Here is a 20,363-nt window from a genome sequence, read left to right as displayed (position 1 = left end):
TGGAAACGTGTTCATTCGATCCTCATGTTCCAGCTGGCCGATGTCCGGTGTTTCTTCAATGACATTAATTATAACACATCACTTGCAATTTCCATTTTTTGATCAACTTGTGTGTGTGTGTGTGTGTGTGTGTGTTTACAGAGTGCAGTGTGGCCAAGTGTCGTTGTGCGTTTACTTTTCGAGTTTCGTTGTGCTGTGTGTGTAATTTGATACTTTTTGTTTGTTTTGTGTGTGTGTGTGTGTGTGTGTGTGTGTGTGTGTGTGTGTGTGTGTGTGTGTGTGTGCGAGAGAGAGAGAGAGAGATAGGGTGGGAGTGAGAGAGAGAGAGAGAGAGATAGAGCGAGAGAGAGAGAGAGAGAAAGAGGGCGGGGAGAGAGAAAATAAGGGGAGGAGGAAGATTCATTAATTATTTACTCTGGCTATGTTCCATATTTCTGTATGTTATCGTTTTTGTGGGCAACATTATCAGGAAGTCTGATGATTAATTACTTTGTTTTTCACTGCAGGGGCTCTTTATATATGGAAGTTTTCTTGTAATAGTATCAGTTCTTTATCGTGATTGTTCATTCTAATGATTTTGACATCTTGTTCCATGTCGAATGGTTCATGTCCATGTTTTATCAGGGGTTTGCCAAAGTAAAATCGACTATGGTTAATAAATGAATGGTTAAAATATGAAATAAAATCGTTTTATAACAAGAAACTCATGCTTAATATAATGTTGTTACAAAAAACTGAACATATCACAGCAAGAACACTCCAATAACCGGAAAGGAAACTCAACAAAATAGGATACACCCACCACCAAAAATTTCACCCGATATTAATGAACCTCACAGATACAGAATTAACAGAGAAAGAAACACAACTATTGGAGAAAGGGATCATAAACAAAATCGGTAAAAAAATAGATAATCACTACATAGACAATCTAATCGTAGAAACAGAAAGCATCTTCACAGTGGAAGAGCAACAAGAAAACAATACTGTAAATATTGTGCTAACAGGAACTAGTGAATTGAGAAATAAACAACATAATCACAATGTCAAAGACAGAGCAAAACAGGAAACCTGAAACAGAAAATAATATCGCTAAAAAATTAAAATAAAAACTATAATCCAACAGCATCATAGTCACAAGAGCTGATAAACCGAACAGCACAGTACCGAAAATAAAGAACAATGTATAAAAATAACTAAACATTTTACCACCTCAAGTAGTATCACAGAACTGAAATCTAATCCAACAGCATGTTTACAGACACACATAAGAAACACCCTCAAAGACATCAAACACATACTCAGAGATAAACGAAAACAACACAAGAATCCAAAAGCACCAACATTAAAAAGCCAGCCTGAACTTCAGGAAGTCCTTTATTCAATTAAGGCCTGTTGTTAATTTCACAAATCCATCGTTATGCCATGGAGCAAAACAGATTTAAATAATCGTAGTGCAATAAAATGAAGAACAGCAAAACAGTGAAAAACACAAATGAACTTATAACACAAATAAAAGACTTATATATTTCACAAACAGCATCCCTGATATCTTTTGACTTGGAGAATATGTGCATCTCGATACCCGCTGCATACACAATAAAACTAATTGAAAAAAACTTATTAACATACAATGATCTACCTGCGGACAATATTAATGAAATAACCAAAACCCTAAATAACATCCCAAAATTACTTCCAATTAGAAAAGTAATTTTACTTACAAAAAGATGAGCTTCCAAAAGGATCCCCAATATCCGCATCTTTGGGAAACACATTCATGAACCAAATAGAAAACACAATCTTCGATACTGTCATCACAGAGGAAGGATACAATATTGTTTACTGGCACAGATATGTGGATAACATAATCTGCATGGTAGATGAATCAAACAGAAAATAGATAAACTTAATACGGACATAACAATAAACACAAAAATTTTCAATTCATCATGGAAGAAGAAGCACAATCGTAAATACGCTTTTTGGATAAAACAATTGAGAGAGACACCAATAAGCACATATTTGACAACTTCAGAAAGCCAACAGCCACAGACAGAAATATAAGTGCTTCATCCAACCACCTGCAAGATCAAAAATTAGCAGCCCTATGACACATGTTACACAGGCTAAACAATATCCCACTCTGCAAATAAAACTATGAAAAATAATTACAAACAATGTAACTCATAGCCACAAACAATTGTTACAACACCCATATAATACAAAGACTCAACCAAAAAATTAGAACACAACTAAAGAAAACAAGTAGATAATACCACCCCCAAACACCAAATAACCTGACAAGCACTACAGCACACACTAAATCAGAATACAATAACACTCATGACAGGACTAACAGAAAGAAATGGTACACTTCAACGTAGAAACACAAATATACACGCAGGAAAGCAAATACTTTAAAGAAACAGGGATTACACATTGCTTATACAGCAAGAAACATTCTCTAGTCACATTTACAAACAACAACAGACAAATCACATAAATACTAAGGAGCAGGAACATAGGCTTAGATGAAGTACCAGTGTGTGTACTGAAACTATGCATAGAGATTACACAAGGCCCTTTAACAAATATAATATATGAATCCTTCACATCAGGGACATTTACAGAGCAGTTAAAACAGGCAAGAGTTATACCTTTGCTTAAGAAAGGTAATGCAAAAGACATAGAAAATTACCAGCCCATTTTCCTGCTGTCACCATTCTCAAAAATAATAGAACCAACCATGGATGAAAGATTAATGAATTACCTGAATTAATACAGTCTTTTAAGCAGATCACAGTTTGCTTTCCGAAGTGGCAAAAATACGGAGTCAGCCACAGTAGAATTCACAAGGGTTGTACTTGATGCTCTTGACAAAGATGAGTGTGTCACAGGTATATTTTTTGGTCTTTCTAAGGCCCTTGATACAGTTGACGACAAGATTCTATTAAATAAATTAGAATTATTAGGAATAAGAGGGGTAGCTAGTGACTGGTTTCAATCATACCTAGCAGATAGGGTACAAAGAGCAGAGATAACACAAACTTCAAATTGATCTAAACATTTATCAGAACCAAAATAAATTAATGTAGGGGTTCCACAATGGTACCATACTAGGACCAATACTATTCCTGATATACATCAATGACCTTCCCAGTAGTGTTACTCATGGTGAAAAAATTCTGTTCACTGATGACAGCAATATTATAGTCACTGAGAACACAAGAGAACTTGCAGAGAAAGCAAATGAAGCTCTCAAGGAAGTTTATGATTGATCAATAAGCAATAAAGAGACACTGAACATAAAGAAAAGTAATACCATGACTTTCAGTTTGAAGATGGAAAAGACAATGTTAAATAAAATGTAGATGGCACCTCCATAGACTGAGTAACAAATGGTAAATTTCGAGGAATGAATATTGATTCTCAGTTGAAGTTGTGTGAAAACACAAAGGTACTTGCCAACAGAATGTCATCAGCATCTTATTATGCCCCATAGGATCCTATCATCAGTATGTAACAAGCATGGTCTTTTAGTTACATGCTATCCATATGTGCACTCAATTCTTAGCTATGGCCTTCCTGTTTTGGGGAACAAATCCACAAAATATGAACACAGTTTTCAAACTCCAGAAAAGAGCCATAAGAATCATAACCAAAAATGGAAGTCTAGCTCACTGTAAAGATCTGTTCAAAACACTGGGGATTTTAAGTGCTCTGTGTGAACACATTTATCTCTCAGTTGTAGACATAAAAAATTCCATTGGTAATTACTGCACAAACAGTTCTGTCCATGGCCATGGAACAAGAGGTAGACTCAACTTAGAGTTACTAAGAAGAAATAAACAAAAAAACTCGACATACCATTTTCTACCAAGGAATAAAACTGTACAATAAATTACCAAAAGAGATAAAAGGAATTGCAAAAATACACTTGTTTAACAAGGTAGCTGAAAGTACCTGTTAGGCAATACATTTTATACAGTGAAGGATTACTTAGATAAAACAGAGTAGGGGTTTGGTACAAAAAATGTTATACAGATAAATAATAATAATGGTTATAAAACATCCAACATTCCACATAACACCTTCAGACTGTGTTTTTTTTCCTTCCTTTTCTTTTTCTAGATAAACTTATCCTGAAGTTATGCTTTGCACAATACTAACACCAATTCCTGTTCCTAAGCTCAACATCTCACTCATTATAGATGGACGCTGACTCAGTTCTTCAGTATAGCAAAAGGGAAGTTGTGGCACAGCAAACAGCTCAGAGACCACCAGTGTGTGTGTGTTTGTGTGTGTAGTGACTGAAGTGTTATGAAACAGTTTGTATATAGTGTATGCAGTGACTGATGGGATATGAGTGGACAATGTGGCATTACATTATTTAATAATTTACAAAAGTATTGTGTACCAGGAGTAAATCTAATGATTGTCTCTAGCTAGAAGTCTGTAAATGATATGTGTAAATGAATTAACTTATTATAAATTGGTCTAAAGTTGTAAATAATTTGACATATTCTAAATCCTTGTAAAAACAGATATACGGTTGAATAAAGTTACTACTACTACTAGAATGAGATTTTCACTCTGCAGCGGGGTGTGTGTTGATATGAAAATTCCTGGCAGATTAAAACTGTGTGCCGGATCGAGACTCGAACTCGGGACCTTTGCCGTTTGCGGGCAAGTGCTCTATCAACTGAGCTACCTTTTCTTTTTTGATGTTGCTCGATGTTGTTCGTTGCATTTGTTCGGTGCGGATGCACACTCGTTCAAGTTCAGTGTTGAGCTGTTGACCCAGTTTTCTATTACAGAGGGCAGCTAGCACTCTGACCGAACACGCTGAGCTAACGTGCCAACGTCCTAAGCATGACTCACGACCTGATATCACAGCTCCAATTCTGCTAGTACCTGTCTCCACCGTCCAAACTTTACTGAAGCTCTTCTGCAAACCATGCAGAAGCTAGCACTTCTGGAAGGAGGGATATTGCGGAGACATGTCTTAGCCACAGCCAGGGGGATGTTTCCAGAATGAGATTTTCACTCTACAGCAGAGTGTGCGCTTACACTACTTCTACTACTACTACTACAACTACTACCAACTAGAATGCCAAGCATATGAATCCACATATCCTGATATGACAGACAGGAAAGAACATATAAGAAGGTTGAAGTGTGAAAATAGTCATTCTACCTTGGCCAAACATCTAATAAAACATAGACATGAACCATCTAACAAGAAACAAGACATCAGAATTATTAGAGCGAACAATCACAACAAAAAACTCCTGCCATCAACAAGAAAACTTCCATATACAAACAGCGATTGCATGAAAAAGAAAGTAATTAATGACCAAATCAATATAAACAATAGGTCCCTGATGTTGTTAGCCACAAAAACAATAACAACCAGAATACACACACACACACACACACACACACACACACACACACACAAATATCACCACATTGAAAAATAAAAGCTCTCACAAGGAACGACACATAACAAAATGCACAGACACAACACACGAAAAATATCAGACCACACACATAACACGAAAAAAAGACGAAAAGTAAACACACAGCGACAATCGCTAACATTGCACTCTGTAAAAACACGCAGGTTGATCAAAAAATGAAAATTGCAAGTGATTTGTTACAATAAATGTGAGTGAAAAAACTACAGAAATCGGCCAGTTGGAGCATGAGGACCGAATGAGCACATCTCCAGGACCACACATATGGACTAACAACACAGGAAATCGTAACACCAAACGATAATTTAATAACACGAAATTTATGCTACAGAAGTCGGTGCTAATCTAAAAAACAAGAGAAATACATGAGAAAATATAACACAGTCAGTATTGTAACTACTGCCTAACACATTTACTATATGTATGAAAAGAAATATGTGTTACAGGCGACTGAAGTTACTTCATAATTTAAAGAAACGAAAAGCTTATGGCAAAAAACAAACTGCCTTTCATTTAGCTGTGTAGACAGAACACACCTCCATGAAATTTGAAGCAACTACGGAACGACGGAAAACGAAAAAAAGTTCCATTTTCTTTCTAAACATTGCAGAGCTAGACTTTTGCAGTTAGGTTCTCTTTATCATAAAAATACATGGTAGAGGTTTCAATGAAAATACCATATCAACTTTTCGAGATATTAAGAAGAAACCCAATTTTGTACTTAAATTTAGTAAAACGAGTTAGATTAAGTAACCTTTGTTACTAAGCTAGAAGGCTATAAAGGTAGCACTATATTTGAGATATGTAATAATGAAACTGTACCAAGCTTGAACGTAATGTGATAATATTAAAAGGTACAGAAATTCAAAAAGAAGCACTACCATGTGTTACGTTTGGAAGACTGTGGAGTTCGAAGTTTAAGACCTACGGGCAAAGAATTTTATAGAACATAAATAATGTACGGAGATACAGAAAAATTGGGATCGTTTGTAGTCTACAATTTTGTATTTATAAATGGTGTTGGATGAATGCTGTTGTGGTTTCCCGAAACAGTTTTGAAGCAAGCGTGTATAAACCAGCGGATAAAAGCTTCTATCGGAGCACAAAAAATGCAGAATATGTTGCTTTTTGTAAAAAAAAAAAATACTGTGACAGAAATTTGGATACCAACTGCCTCATTTTAGCTTCCTCACAACCTATACAAATTTTCCGAATTTTTTTTTAATGTGAACATACTCGTGCTTTTTATAAGATGCAGCTCACCACACCCTCCCACAAGCTCCCCTAATTGCAACTCCTTCGCACCCACTCTTCTATTGTTGTAAGTCGCTCATGCCGATTCACCTGTGCCACAGCCACAGTCCTCTTCGTTCTGTCCTACTGCAGACTCCTCTCACTGTAACTGTCTCCCATCTTGATAACACTTACTGCTAATATCTCATTTCTTTCTTCCTACTGGTGCTTTCTCTTATGCTGTCACTCCATTTCCCAGTCATTGTCGTATACTCTGTCTCTCATTATCACTGGATCTCACCCACTTCCACTTTCTCTTTCTCTTCATTCCTCTCCCTTTTCCCCCCACCCCTGCACTGTCGCCTTCACTCTTTCCCTAGCGCTGTTATGCCACTGTCAACCATGTTCCACCGCCATTATGTCACTCTCGTTCTCTCACTCTGTCACTGTCTCCTTCGCTCTTTCTATAAGAAATAAACTGTCTGCTATCTTCCAGTAATTGTTACTTTTCCGTATCTTTGTCATTGGAAATATCTTCTTGTCTCTCAGCATAGAGAAGAGTGAATATGTTCACATACCAAAACTTTTGGGAAAATTTTTAAAGGTTCTGAGAAAGATAGAATGCAACAGCTGGCACCGCACTTCTAAGTTAGTCTTTTTAGTGAACGGAAACTTACTCGCTTTTTTTTGTGCTCCGTTAGGAGCATTTATCCACTGGGCCCTCTCTTTCCCCAGCTGCAACAGGGCGTGTAACTCATGTGAGAAACAAAACGTATTGGTCAGTAAAATCTTAGACACTTTATTCATGTGAAATTGAAATAACGCAAAACTACTTTTACACCTCAGACCGAATTTCAAGCGCAAAAAATTTTGAATATGCTTCAGTGTAAAACATAGGATTCCTAGATAATAATGGAGACATATTACAGCAAATTTCCCTGTGCTAAATATTTTTATAAACTAAGTTTTCGCCTCACACCGGATGTTGCGCGCATATTTACTTGTACCAGTAGGGTGATTTTGATCCTCTGTATCTTGAAATCTAAAAAAGATATGAAGAAAATTTTTCAAGGTAATTCCTAATCGATATTTTAGACATATGTCACAAAAATTACAACCATTGGATGTGCATAGCTGTTTCGAAATCCGCGGCAGAGTTTTAGTATCCAACAAAGGAGTTTTTAGGATGTTCCTCGAAACGGATAAATATTTTTTGTACACTGTAGGATGGCTCTTCTAGGTAAATGTCTAGTGAATATACCGTTAAAATTTATGTAAGTTTCTTGGATTATTTATTATTCAAATTTCGCTTCAAACCAGATTTTACTTGAAGAAGTAGATTGGCTTTGAAATCTTGTATCTTGGAAACTGGTAAAAATATCAAGAAAATTTTTAAGGTTTTTCTAGATCGGAATCTTAGGAATATATTGTGAAAATTTGAGCCATTTTCTGTGCGTAGCCACCTTGGAATCGTCGGCTGGGCTTTGGTCCGCTGGTGACGGCTAAAATATATTAAGAAAACGCTTTTTTCGAGGTTTACCGAGTAACCGCACATGAACTAATGGTTCCTCCACAATTCTCAACAAGCCAACCGTAGATCACACCAAACGCAAAAAGAACAACCAACTGATGTGCTCCATTTGTCTAAGCAGGAGGAAGTTTGAAACGTTTATACTTCTACGCTGTTTTGTAGGATAGTAATACCAAGACGATCCTTCTGATGGATATACTCATGGTGCCCCAGGGCTGCCCAAAACACTTGACCCCACCTTTTGATCACCAACAGAACTCGAGGTACGATCACTGAAAATCCTGTTTTTATGCGAAGTGTTTTGGAAAATATTGGTAAGCATGCTTTCGCTTGCGTAACGATAGTGAGGTGTCTGCACAGACCAGCTTCCGCTTATGCCTCAGTGGTCTTAATAATGGCTGACGTAATTGTGTTCGGTGTAATTGATGAAACTGTGTAAAAGTGAACTTACTTGGCTGAAGAACTTATCTGGAAAGCCCATGTTTTGTATCCGTATCCTTCTTCTTGTGGCACCCGCTATATTAGAGAATACCGCGTGCAATTATCTTAGAGAGTCGGAACACTTTATGTCAGTCTAGCGGAGCTCACAAGTTGACCTGAGGAGTGAAAACTTGATATTACTGTCTCCATCACTTTCCGCCTGTCCTTACAAATAGTTTTCAGACCCTTGTAAAATCATTTTAGTTTACATTAATAGCGAACACACACAAAAATTTCACTCGCCACCCCACAACTTGATGTTATGTATACCGCCAAAGGCACACATGTTGAAACTGACTGACTGGCTCGAAAACCTTAAGAGATAATATGTGACATAAGCCAAACATGGTGTGAATATCTAAATTTGTTTGTCTGTAGCAATTAAAAATAGTAGCATACCTTTTGAGACACCCGTATTTGTGTGTGTGTGTGTGTGTGTGTGTGTGTGTGTGTGTGTGTGTGTGTGTGCACGCGGGTGCGTATTTTATCTGAAATAAAAAGAGAACTTTTTTCTACAAAAGCTAGTAGCTGTCAACTGAAGTATTTGTATAACAGAACTTGAAAACTAGAACGTTTTCCTTCGAAATCAAGTAGACTCACAGGTTTAGGAAGACGTCACCTTCAAAAAATTCGTTAGAATCTTGTTTCTATGGGGATGTTGTTGACACTAAAAGAAGTTGATAGAAAACTTATTACATCGTTTTTCACCTTAGTATCTCAGTGACGTAGCGACGAAATTCGTTATCTTGTTTAGCGTTTGTCCACTCCTTTACGAGTGCCTCTTTGAGTATTGGCGTGTTTTGGGAAGTATTTTCCATTCTACGAAACTCTCTGATATCCTATAGTGTGAAGATTGTTAAATGTAACACTGCTAATGCTACGACTGTGTAACAGTTACGTTTTTAAGTTGTTTACAAAATGGAAAGCCAATTCTTTTAACTTTCTGTCTTTATAAACTGTTATTACTTTGTCGTCGAGTTGAGTGCATCCTTTGTGTTCGAATGCTATTTGTTTTTTATTTTATCTCGTTGAATTTATACGAGTTAGTTTTCGAATACGTGTTTCTTGCTACGTTAGACAACTATATTAGAGGTATGTATGGTGACTGCAGGGTATAATCTCAGTGAAGGTCTACTAAAATAGTTTCAGTAATTAATAGTCCACATTTTCATTTTTGCTGCAAAGTACCAGCGCTGAAATTGTGTGCTCTGCCTGTAATTGGAGTGAATGTAATCTGTTAATGTCAACTGGCGTGAACTGTACTTACATTTCTTTACATAGGGGAAGAATCGCTGATCCGTATCAAGGTTCTGTCCAAATGTTATAAGGCGGCAGAGTTTTATAATACATCAGAGGTGTCAGATTTTGGTAACTATGCAGGTATTACGTTGTAAGAAAGCAGATAATGCAATACAACACCAGGTTTAATGTGACATACAGTAATTCGAGGCACAGACAAACGGAGACATTACTGATCTTACGACCCATAAATAGAATTTGGACTCGTCACTCTTGCAGTATCCACTGCTTTAGTTGCCTTCCAAACTGGTCTCAAACAACTCATGGTAAATGACGAATCTGGAAACTGTAAAGTCATAAATAAATGTTGATGTCGGTCTGTGGTGAGAGACTGACTGGCCACAAAGAAAGTAATGTATCGACCATTGCCTTGTTGAAGGAACACTTGCAGTATTAGCCAGAAGTGATTTACGGAATAGACGGAAGATCAAAGTCCCTATATCTGTGTAGTGATTTGGAACATATTCGTCCAGAATATGAGCCTAGTATGTATACTGCTGTGTCATCCTTTTCGGCGAAATTCTTGGAAGCTTGTAGAGCAATAGTATGTTAACATACAGCCACACTCCATTAATGTGAAATTTAAGAACGTAAACTGCTGACGCCGCTCCCGGAAGAATGGAAACTAAACGTCAATAAATTATTAAACGGTTAGGTAACTATCTTGATCAACCACAGATGTGTGAGGTACATCACTCGTTGTCAGGTCACTCCTTGGAGCTAACTGCATAGTCGGCGTGATGATCTACAATGGTCTCTTGATTTCCTAACTGGCGTCAGTGAATTTTTGTTTTGGTTCTTCGGTCAGCCATGTCCACATAAATTCTGATATTTCATCTGAGCACTCCTCCATCTTACTCTCCAGACAGCCATACCAACTGCTACCTACAGGAAATTGGATTATTCAGATCCTTTTTCTGCCAAGATCCTTGATGTCGGCCTGATCATTACAGGACACAGGAATGTAATGCATGTTGCCATTTTCATTTAGTATTTCCTTAGATGCAACAAACATGGGAAGTACTCCTTTCAATGAAAAGCCAGCAATCAGAGTGTAAGTTTTAGTGTTCGATGATATTGATTTTACAGCATCTGAGAACACTTGTTGCATCACTATTGAGACGAGAATACACCACAGTTACACACAATACACTCACTTCACGATGCCGTCAATGGGGGTTGGCAAAAGCTCCTTAATAAAATGTCGTCGAGTGCACAAACAAATTCAAATTCTTTAGGGATATGAGACTTTGTCTTTTTTTTTATAGTACGATTTTTATAAATGAAACAGTTTGGGGAAATTAAGCATTTATTTACACAGCGTAAACATATGTCATACATGCATACCTTATGTAACACATAATTCGAAAATAATGACATTTACTCGTGGGGACAAAGCAGGTAGCGTTAAATAGGTTAACAATCTTCAAAAATCTTCATATCCTGTTTACAATACACCATGTATAGTAGTGTGTATGCACTGTAAGCTTATTTATTAATACTTCTCAGAGTTACATCACGAGGACTGTTGGCAGATTCTCGTCAGTTGCCGAATGCATTTCCGTTTGTACTCACACACGTATAGTTGTTTTATATACCGCCATCTCTTCGCATAGTAATTATTTTAAGCACATGGTGAAGTTGCGATTAAACTTTCACATGAACCGTGTATGCTGAAGTAATGAAATGGCTTGCACATGTGAATATGAGACATTTTCATCCACAGATATATAAAACAGTTGTGACGTTGCTATCGACGATAAAAATATAAAAATTTGTGTCCGTTGTTGGATGGGGAGTGATTTACCTGTATTAGTAAGATATTCTAACGCCAGATTGTTTCTCAAAATTATCTGTTCTTCGAGACCCAAATATTTTCCGAAATATATTAAATTTTGAGATAGTTGATCTTAGTTATTTGATTTGAAATTTTTGTTTCAATTTTAATTAAATTAACATAGATTGTACCATATCTCTGGTTCTCACTTGTGTGTGTCTCCAGAAATTGTTGCACTTAGCTCCAGGCAGATCGAAAATATTCCTCATTATTCATTATTTGATGTTATATTTCACTAGTTGAAACTCTGTTCAGTTAAAGAAGTATTGCGCAACCTTTGTTGCTTCCGTAGACCAATACAAGAAGTGTCTGTCTTGAAGTAATTACGTAATAATTGTTTTACACAAAACACTATAAAAAGGACAATTAGTTTAGTCATAATCGAGTATTTGCTACACGAATAATGTTTTTCAAGTTTGTACTTAAACAGGGTTTCAAGGAATAATACTACACTTTTCCACATAATAATTCACATGTCCACCCGTATATGAGTAAGCATCTCAAACTACAAAAAGGCTGATAACACTATTCAATAGAGATAGAGGAAACATGACACCAGGAATAAAGTAAAGAATCACACAACAAGGAAAACATGGTTCACAGCTGTACAACAATATTCCATGATTACAGTATATAATATTTTTGAAAGCTTTTACACGATAACATTTAGTTCATAACGGTCAAAGAACTCCATTACTGGAAGACTGCTGTACAGGTGTTTTATACACTCCGCTAGCAATCAGGGTTCAGGATGTAACTACTACTGCTTAAAACTGGAAGAAGGGAGCGTAAAATATTGTTAAGTTTCGTACTATTGTTGTCCACAGATATAACCATTTAATTAAGATCAATACTTCTGATTTTATATTGTAAAAATAGGGGTTTCCTAAATATGTACTCTCACATAGTAAAGAGCGGCAAATATGTTTCATTTCGAAGGATTCAAGATATATATATATAGCTCGATTGCCCCTAATTATATTTAGCACAGCTGTTACTGCTGCCATTAGGGAAATATGACACATGTATGCTACTAATACTTGTGAGAAAAATATACAATAATTCTTAAGCAAATATTTCATTGAAAGTAGTTGACACATACTGGAGATAAAGTGATTACATCCATTTCAACAATTTTCTCACCAGTTACACTAATATAATACAAAATCTTTTCTGCGTAGGAACAGGTAGAGGGACGATGAAATATTTTTTGTGGTTACCGATTTCTTCCATCTATCATGGAATAAAGATTTTGCTCATGTTAGCTTCTAACGTTCAGTATAATTATGGGAATTAATTGCTCACTTTTCCAGAGGTTACAGCATATTTTTTTCGTTTCGAGTACTACCAGAAATTTGCGATATAATACTATATGGACCTTTTACATCCCACACTCTCGAATGCATAGACAGAAAACAGATACAACAGTATTTCGGCGGACGCAAAACATTTGATAAGGTAAATATTTGCTTTTCTTTAAAAGCACAGTCCATTGTTTTCTACAGTCCAATATTACTCTTATTTCTTGATATAAATTCTACCACATTCGTCGTAGCAGGATACTGTGAAGTTATATTTTACAGCTAATTGAAATCCTAGTATTCACTGCACTATTACATACGTAAGTCTGGTTTCAATAAAGGTGCCATTAAGTATGACATGATTGTAACTGTAATTTTTTACAAAATTTTCATATACTTTAGTGTCTAATAATTTATGGTACCCTGTCGTTTGCCTCTTCCGTACTGGTAATTAAATTCGAACTCGTGGATATAATACTGCAATAATATCAGCATTACGATAATAACATTTCTGGAATAGTGCACGAAATTTTTATTTCTCAGGTACATATATACAGTACTGCCCCTTACTATATACAGAACTGTCTCCAGTCCTTCAATGGATCCTGAGAGTTGTCTTTGGCGACTAATCTTCGAATTTTATGTGAATTCTTATAATACTAGGACCACTGTGTTGCTGTGCCCTGATTTATTGGTGATGCTCTGATGATTGATGCCAATGATGATCTTCAGCTTAATTCGGGAATCAATTCACTTGCAATAGTAGTTCATTGGTCATAAAACGTTACATCATTAGACGACGGTGGCGACAAAAGTTTCAGTGTTTCCTGAGGCACGACCCACAGTGTTGTTTTTCACCAACGTGCGTCTTATAGCCCGCCTGAAATTCCTTTACCGGGGGAAGATGCTGGAACTAGCTGCACGAGTTGCGTGGGTTGCGGAATGGGGGAATTAGGTGCCCTCCTGCGATCAGTAAGTTTAGTCAGCGGGCCAGCTCTGCACTGCAGAATGTCTGCTGTGTTACTTTGCTTATATGTGTAAAAAGGCGACACCTCCAAGGAAATCATTGCTAGTGATGTGATCTCAGAGTAGTATATATCTATACTGAACGGAGACACGAAGGCATCACTACTCAATTTCTAAAAGCATATTACATGAACAGTACAAATTACGTCAAACGATTGTGCTAATAACATATCTCAAATACAGAATGTAGATGCAGTGCTGTATTTGGCAATGCTTCGTTTCATATAGTTAGTGAAAGTAAAATCTCAAATGTTATACCATGTAAAGAAAATACGCTGTCGCGCGTAAGAAAAACAGTATTTCATTAGCGGAAAACATCATCAAAGGAGAAATATTCGTAATTTTCAAGGCAAATAAATACATGCTTGTGCAATTTTGTATAGATTTTAGAAGAAATCGAGTTTCTTCACGTTTTACTATCTCCTTCCAGCTGTGATTTAAATCCAATATAACTGATTTGGAACGTAATGCAAACATATTTCAGCAAGAAACATCTATAAATCCTTCACTGAAATGTTGGAAACGCCTATCACACACCTAACACAAAGACGCGTAAAAGAGATAGACACAGAATGTCAGGCGACAGGACATGCGCATATTAAAAGTAACTAAAACATTAATTGATGTAGTGATGCTTTAATACAGACGAAACTTAGGAAAGGTTCTTGTAAGGAGTGGACAGGAATGTAGCGAAGAAAAAAGTGACCAGCCCACCGACGTTATCCTGATCTATCTGATCGGAAGGAGGGTCTGCTTGTACGGCAACAGGATCCACTCACACAGCTGATGAACTCATAGTTCAGACACTTAATATTTACTACAAAAATCATTAAACACTGGCATTAAATCAAATGAGCTTGTCACGAAATACTGTCTTCGTCACAGCTTACAAATATGGTATTTCAGACCGGGAATTGGGACAAGGGTTTAATATCGGTAGGGCACACAGAAAAATACCGGGTGTCTCTCCTAAGAGTCGTCAGTTGTATTTTCTCTGGTTTTTCGTTAGATCTTTTCCATTTCGTTTCCGCAACGTGTTGCGTAAGTCAGCTGAAACTATTACTGCTTGTCCCATCGTTCATGCGAAAGCAAGTGTCAGCAGAGAGCGTCGGTTTGTTTGCCATTAGAAGCAAAATGGATTTTAAAGCGGAATTTTTCGTACCCACTCGGTAGAGTGGTTCCAGATTAGTATAGTGCGATATTTGTTTTATCTGTATGTATTAACAGGGCGAGTAAATCACGAAGAATAAACAGTAGTCCAGCAGCGACTACGTAGCGCTTCCTGCTTGGCGGGAGCAGTCAGCGCGAGCCAGTTCGGTGCTGTCGCTCCTGACTACTAGTTATTCCTCGTGATTTACTGTCGCTGGTAATGCACATCGACAGAAAAAATATCGCACTAAAATAATGTAGGATCATTCTATCGAATTGGCACGTAAAATTCTGCTTAATTTTTTTTTTTTTTTTTTGATGAAAACAAACCGATGCTTTCTGTTGACGTTGGGTGTCGCGTGAAAGACGTAACGATCACTATTTGTTTGGGCTGGCTCTAGGAACACAATGCAACAACTAAATTGGAATTATCTTCTCAAACAGCAGAGAAAATGCACTTGATGACTCTAAGGAGAGACACCCTCTACAGACGGATAGTATCCTGTTACCCACAGTCGAGATAATAACATAATAAATGGGTCTCTGTCTCTGCTTAGAACGTTAATAGCGAAAATTGTAACACGAAAGAATCTAATTCCAAAGAAATTAAATAATTACTTAACAATGAGCCTTAGCATATTGTGATTCTAGGGATTTTTTACGAACGACAAAACCACACATGACCTTATACAGATTAAGGTAATTTCTGTTCCCTCAGTTATCATACTCCTCCTGACGCGCGCGAGCGCGCGCGCACACACACACACACACACACACACATACACATACACACACACACAATTAGTGATATAGTGAAATAATATCAAGGGAAGTACCGTAAATCGTGGCAACATACGGATGTCACAGTGCGAAGGAATGTATAGTTCTCGTAGGGCTTCCATGTGGACAGTACACCTGCGTTCTTCCTGTGTCTTACTTAAAATGGGTTTCACATTATCCTATTAATACACCACACAAGACATAAATCTCGTCAGTGCTTATGTCTCGACTTTGCAGAATGTTGGCTATTGTACCACAACAGTATTTAAATGCAGCATCCGCGTTTGGCTTATTGTATTTAGTTGAGCAGTCACATAAATGAAACAACAGGAGTCCTCTTCTCTTGACAAACATATTTCACACTTCTCAGTAGCTTTTAGAACTAAGACGTATTTACGTGGGGCTTATCATCTTTCATATCGGCAATCAGTTTCTCGCATAATGTTAGACTCTTCTGCTTGCCGACATGAAAGATGAGTCGCCCCACGTACATGTCTTAGATGATGTTTCACGGCAGCTTGATGTTTTGGAGGCTTCACCAGTTAGATAGGATTCCTATAGAAGATACAGAGCTAAATTTAATACACGTGGTTAACTGGTAGGTTTTAAATAGAGTGAGCTGCAGTTCTAAAAGTGCACAGTGTTTTTAAATTTTGACACTTTGAATCCCTGCCTCTTGTCACTCTCGCCATTTCCCACTGCGACATAAGTGAAGTTAAACGAGTTCCTTACTACTCGATTAATGAGCCCTGTATCACAAACTGGCTGTAAATACTTTGCACTGGGTTTCGTTGAGCCTTTCAAGGTTCATTTTGTAATAGGAGAAAGGGTATTTCAAGGGAGAAAAACGAACGGGTCCTTACTGTTGTTCATCAGGTGAACGTTGAGGAAAATGTTGCAAAGGAAATTATTGGGTGTCCATTTAATTTATATGCCTTTTAATTTCACCTTATTTCTGTGACATCAGCGGCAACAGCACTAATGGAAAGGTTATCTTTTACGTTCTGTTCATCCCTTACATTGCACTTATGAAAAGTCATTGACCTGGAATGGAATGTGTCACGTTGATTGCTGCACCCGGCGGTGTATGCTCGTGTGGTAGCAAATGAAGATAAGAAGAGTACACTTGATATGGAAATAAGAGGGTAGTGATGGCAACACTATAGTGTCACACAGGGTCTGCAGTTATCAGCTATGGACGTATTGGCGAGATGAGTCAGATAAGGTGGAAACTTCAGAGCGGTAACCAAAGAGACGCCATTCGCTGCCGCAGAACGTCTCTTTGATTCGCCGAGCTAACTGCAATAGTTCCACATGTAGAATATAAAATTAATAAATTAACGGTATGATGAGGCGTTGATGGTTAGTGGACCTCCAACATTTTGGCAATTCTTCTCTAGGTTGCATGAGACACCACTGCAGAAGGTGTAGGTGGTCCATGACGTTCTCTGCTGTATCTGTCCAAGTACACACATATAAGGACAAGATCTCAAATGAGATGTTGCAGGATAACTACAGAAACTACGCTACAGTATCTCAATGATTGTGATGGATGACGACATATCATCTGGTGCCAGTAATGTATTCTATGGATGGACCAGTGGAGTATGCTGTCATTTAAAAGTCATTTTGCGGGGAGACATGGTCCCTGTTTTTGAGTATTTTACCTCCCATAGTATTTTCACATGAACTTGATCTTAAACGTGATGTGCATTGGACCACTATAGACATGACGTGACCATGTGTCAGTAAATAAACAGCGATATTGTGATGGATGGAGATGAAATAAATAATTTCTCAAATATGTGCTATTTGGGATACAGTGGACGAGGGCATCGTTTTGAAACTGACATGGTGGGGAGGCAGAGTCACTGATATTGGGTATCGAACCTGCCCAATTATACCAATCTGGACCAGTTCCTCCAGGTGTTCTGGGAGGGATCACCAAAGAAATGTCTTTACAGCGATGCAGTTATTTCATGGCGACATAGTAACTTATGACGTCATAACATATGACATCACAAAAATATATTAGTGAGGATCCAGTGGAGTTGAACATTGTTTCAGAAACAATTTGGGAATGATTTCAAATAAGTTGTGAGGGGGCATCACAATGGAAATGATTTTATAGTATCTCAGTCAATATAAGTAACATTGTGATAAATGATAACTAAATATTGGTACCATGCATGTGTCTAGTGGTGATAAGGTACCGCTTTAAAATCGACACCACAGTGAGTGTCGAGATTTGGTACCCTTTTCACAGCTTGTTAACGGTCTTGCGGATGGTCGCGTCCATGATGATTGTAGTGGAGGTTCTAGCGTCACTCTCATGGCTGCACTTTGGGTTTTTGACATGGGGTCAGGGTCGTGACTGGTTCTGCCCAGTTCACAAATTATTGACGGTGGTGGAGGTCGTGGTGGCGTCACAACTGAGGCTGTACTTCAACCAATGCGCTATGGCTGGTGCTGCCATCCTCACAGTTTTTGACAGTGGAGGTGAGGTGACATTCCTGTCTGGGCTACACTTACGGTAGCCGACACAAGGACACGATTGTGACTGATGATGCTCACCTTGCAACATTTTGACGACGGTGGACGTACTGGTATCACTCTTGTCGCTGCAGGTAGGATTTTTGACTTGGTGTGAGGGTTGTGACTGTTGATACCTTACTCAGAGACTATTCACTGTGTTGGGGTGGTGGCATTACACTCAGAGCTGTGCTCTGGGTAGTAGACTATGGTCGATGCTGCCCTCATCCCAACTTGTTGACGTTGGTGGCCGTCGTGGCTGCACATGGGGTAGTCCTCACGGGAGATGATCGTGACCAATGATGACCAACACACCGCTTGTTGATGGTGGAGGACGTACTGGCATCACTTTGATGGTTGTACTTAGTGTATTTACTACTGGGATAAGGTTGTGACTGACGCTGCCCCCCTCGCTGATTATTGACAGGGATGAAGGTGGTTTTGCAACACTCGAGGCTGTGCTTTGAGTAGTAGACTATGGTTAACGCTGTCCTCCTCACAACTTTTTGATGATGGTGGGGGAGGTGGCATTCCTGTCGTGGTGGCATTCGGGTAGACCACACGGGCACGTGACTCTGACCGACGATGCCCACCTCACAGCTTGTTGACGGTGGTGGAGGTGGTGGCGTCCCACTCGTGGGTGCGCTTGGGATAATAGACGCAGGGCCCAGGCGAGGGGGCGCGTGGCCCCTGGCGCCGGCTAGCGTGTCTGGTGACGCTGCGCTGCAGCCGGATCGAGTAGTGGCGGCCGTCGCCATTCGACACGAGGCTGTCGTCGTGCGTGCCGTCCGGCGAGTCGCGGCCCCCGTGGCCCAGCCACCGGCCGTGCGAGCAGAACATCTTCAGGAACAGACGCTTGAACTTCTCCCCGAATATTACGTAGATCACGAAGTTCACCGACGAGTTGATGGTGATGAGCAGGTTGCTCGTTTTGACCAGCTGGTCGATGTTTATACAGTAGAATGCCTCCAGAATGTTGTTTACCAGAGCGAGGATGTTGCAGAGGAAGAAGACGATGACGACACACAGGAGCATCGTCGCGAGCCCAATCTCCTTCTTCTGCAGCCGGGACAGGCGTTGCCGTTCTTGGTTAGCCTTCCTCACCTGCAACAAAACATATTTCGTTAACAAATTTATTTTCTACGACGTAATTAGTTACAACACTTTGCCGATGTTGACGTAGAAAGAGGTGAATGATTTTAAAATGGTCGAATTTTTTAAAAATTCCATGGCACATGTATGTTTGGCTCTGAGCACTATGGGACTTAACTGCAGAGGTCATCAGTCCCCTAGGACTTAGAACTACTTAAACCTAACTAACCTAAGGACATCACACACATCCACGCCCGAGGCAGGATTGGAACTTGTGACCGTAGTGGTCGCACGGTTCCAGACTGTAGCGCCTAGAACCGCTTGGCCACTCCGACCGGCCACATGTAGGTTTAATGGACAGCGCACACATACTTTAAGACTTTCAGACAACCAAAAACCAATGTCCAGGCACTTGTACACGAGACAAACAAAATATTGAATATAAAAACATAAGTTGTTCAATTGGTTCAAATGGCTCTAAGCACTATGGGACTCAACTTCTAAGGTCATCAGTCTATTCTAACTTACAAAACTTAAATCTAACTAACCTAAGGACATCACACACATCCATGCCCGAGGCAGGATTCGAACCTGAGACCGTAGCGGTCGCGTGGTTCCAG

General features: G+C 38.7%; 1 protein-coding gene across 1 annotated transcript in view; it reads right to left on the bottom strand.

The window, feature by feature from the left end:
- Positions 1-18,151: 18,151 nt before the first annotated feature.
- The window catches only part of LOC126471617 (FMRFamide receptor), a 721,366-nt gene continuing 719,154 nt past the window's right edge, over positions 18,152-20,363 (bottom strand). Inside the window, exon 4 of the mRNA XM_050099856.1 lies at positions 18,152-19,755. Coding sequence (XP_049955813.1) covers positions 19,246-19,755 — 510 coding nt within the window. The 3' untranslated portion in view covers positions 18,152-19,245. The remainder of the gene's footprint in view (positions 19,756-20,363) is intronic.

This window comes from Schistocerca serialis, chromosome 3, assembly GCF_023864345.2.
Source record: "Schistocerca serialis cubense isolate TAMUIC-IGC-003099 chromosome 3, iqSchSeri2.2, whole genome shotgun sequence".
Classification (NCBI taxonomy): domain Eukaryota; kingdom Metazoa; phylum Arthropoda; class Insecta; order Orthoptera; family Acrididae; genus Schistocerca; species Schistocerca serialis.
This window is presented reverse-complemented; position numbering and strand designations above follow the sequence as displayed.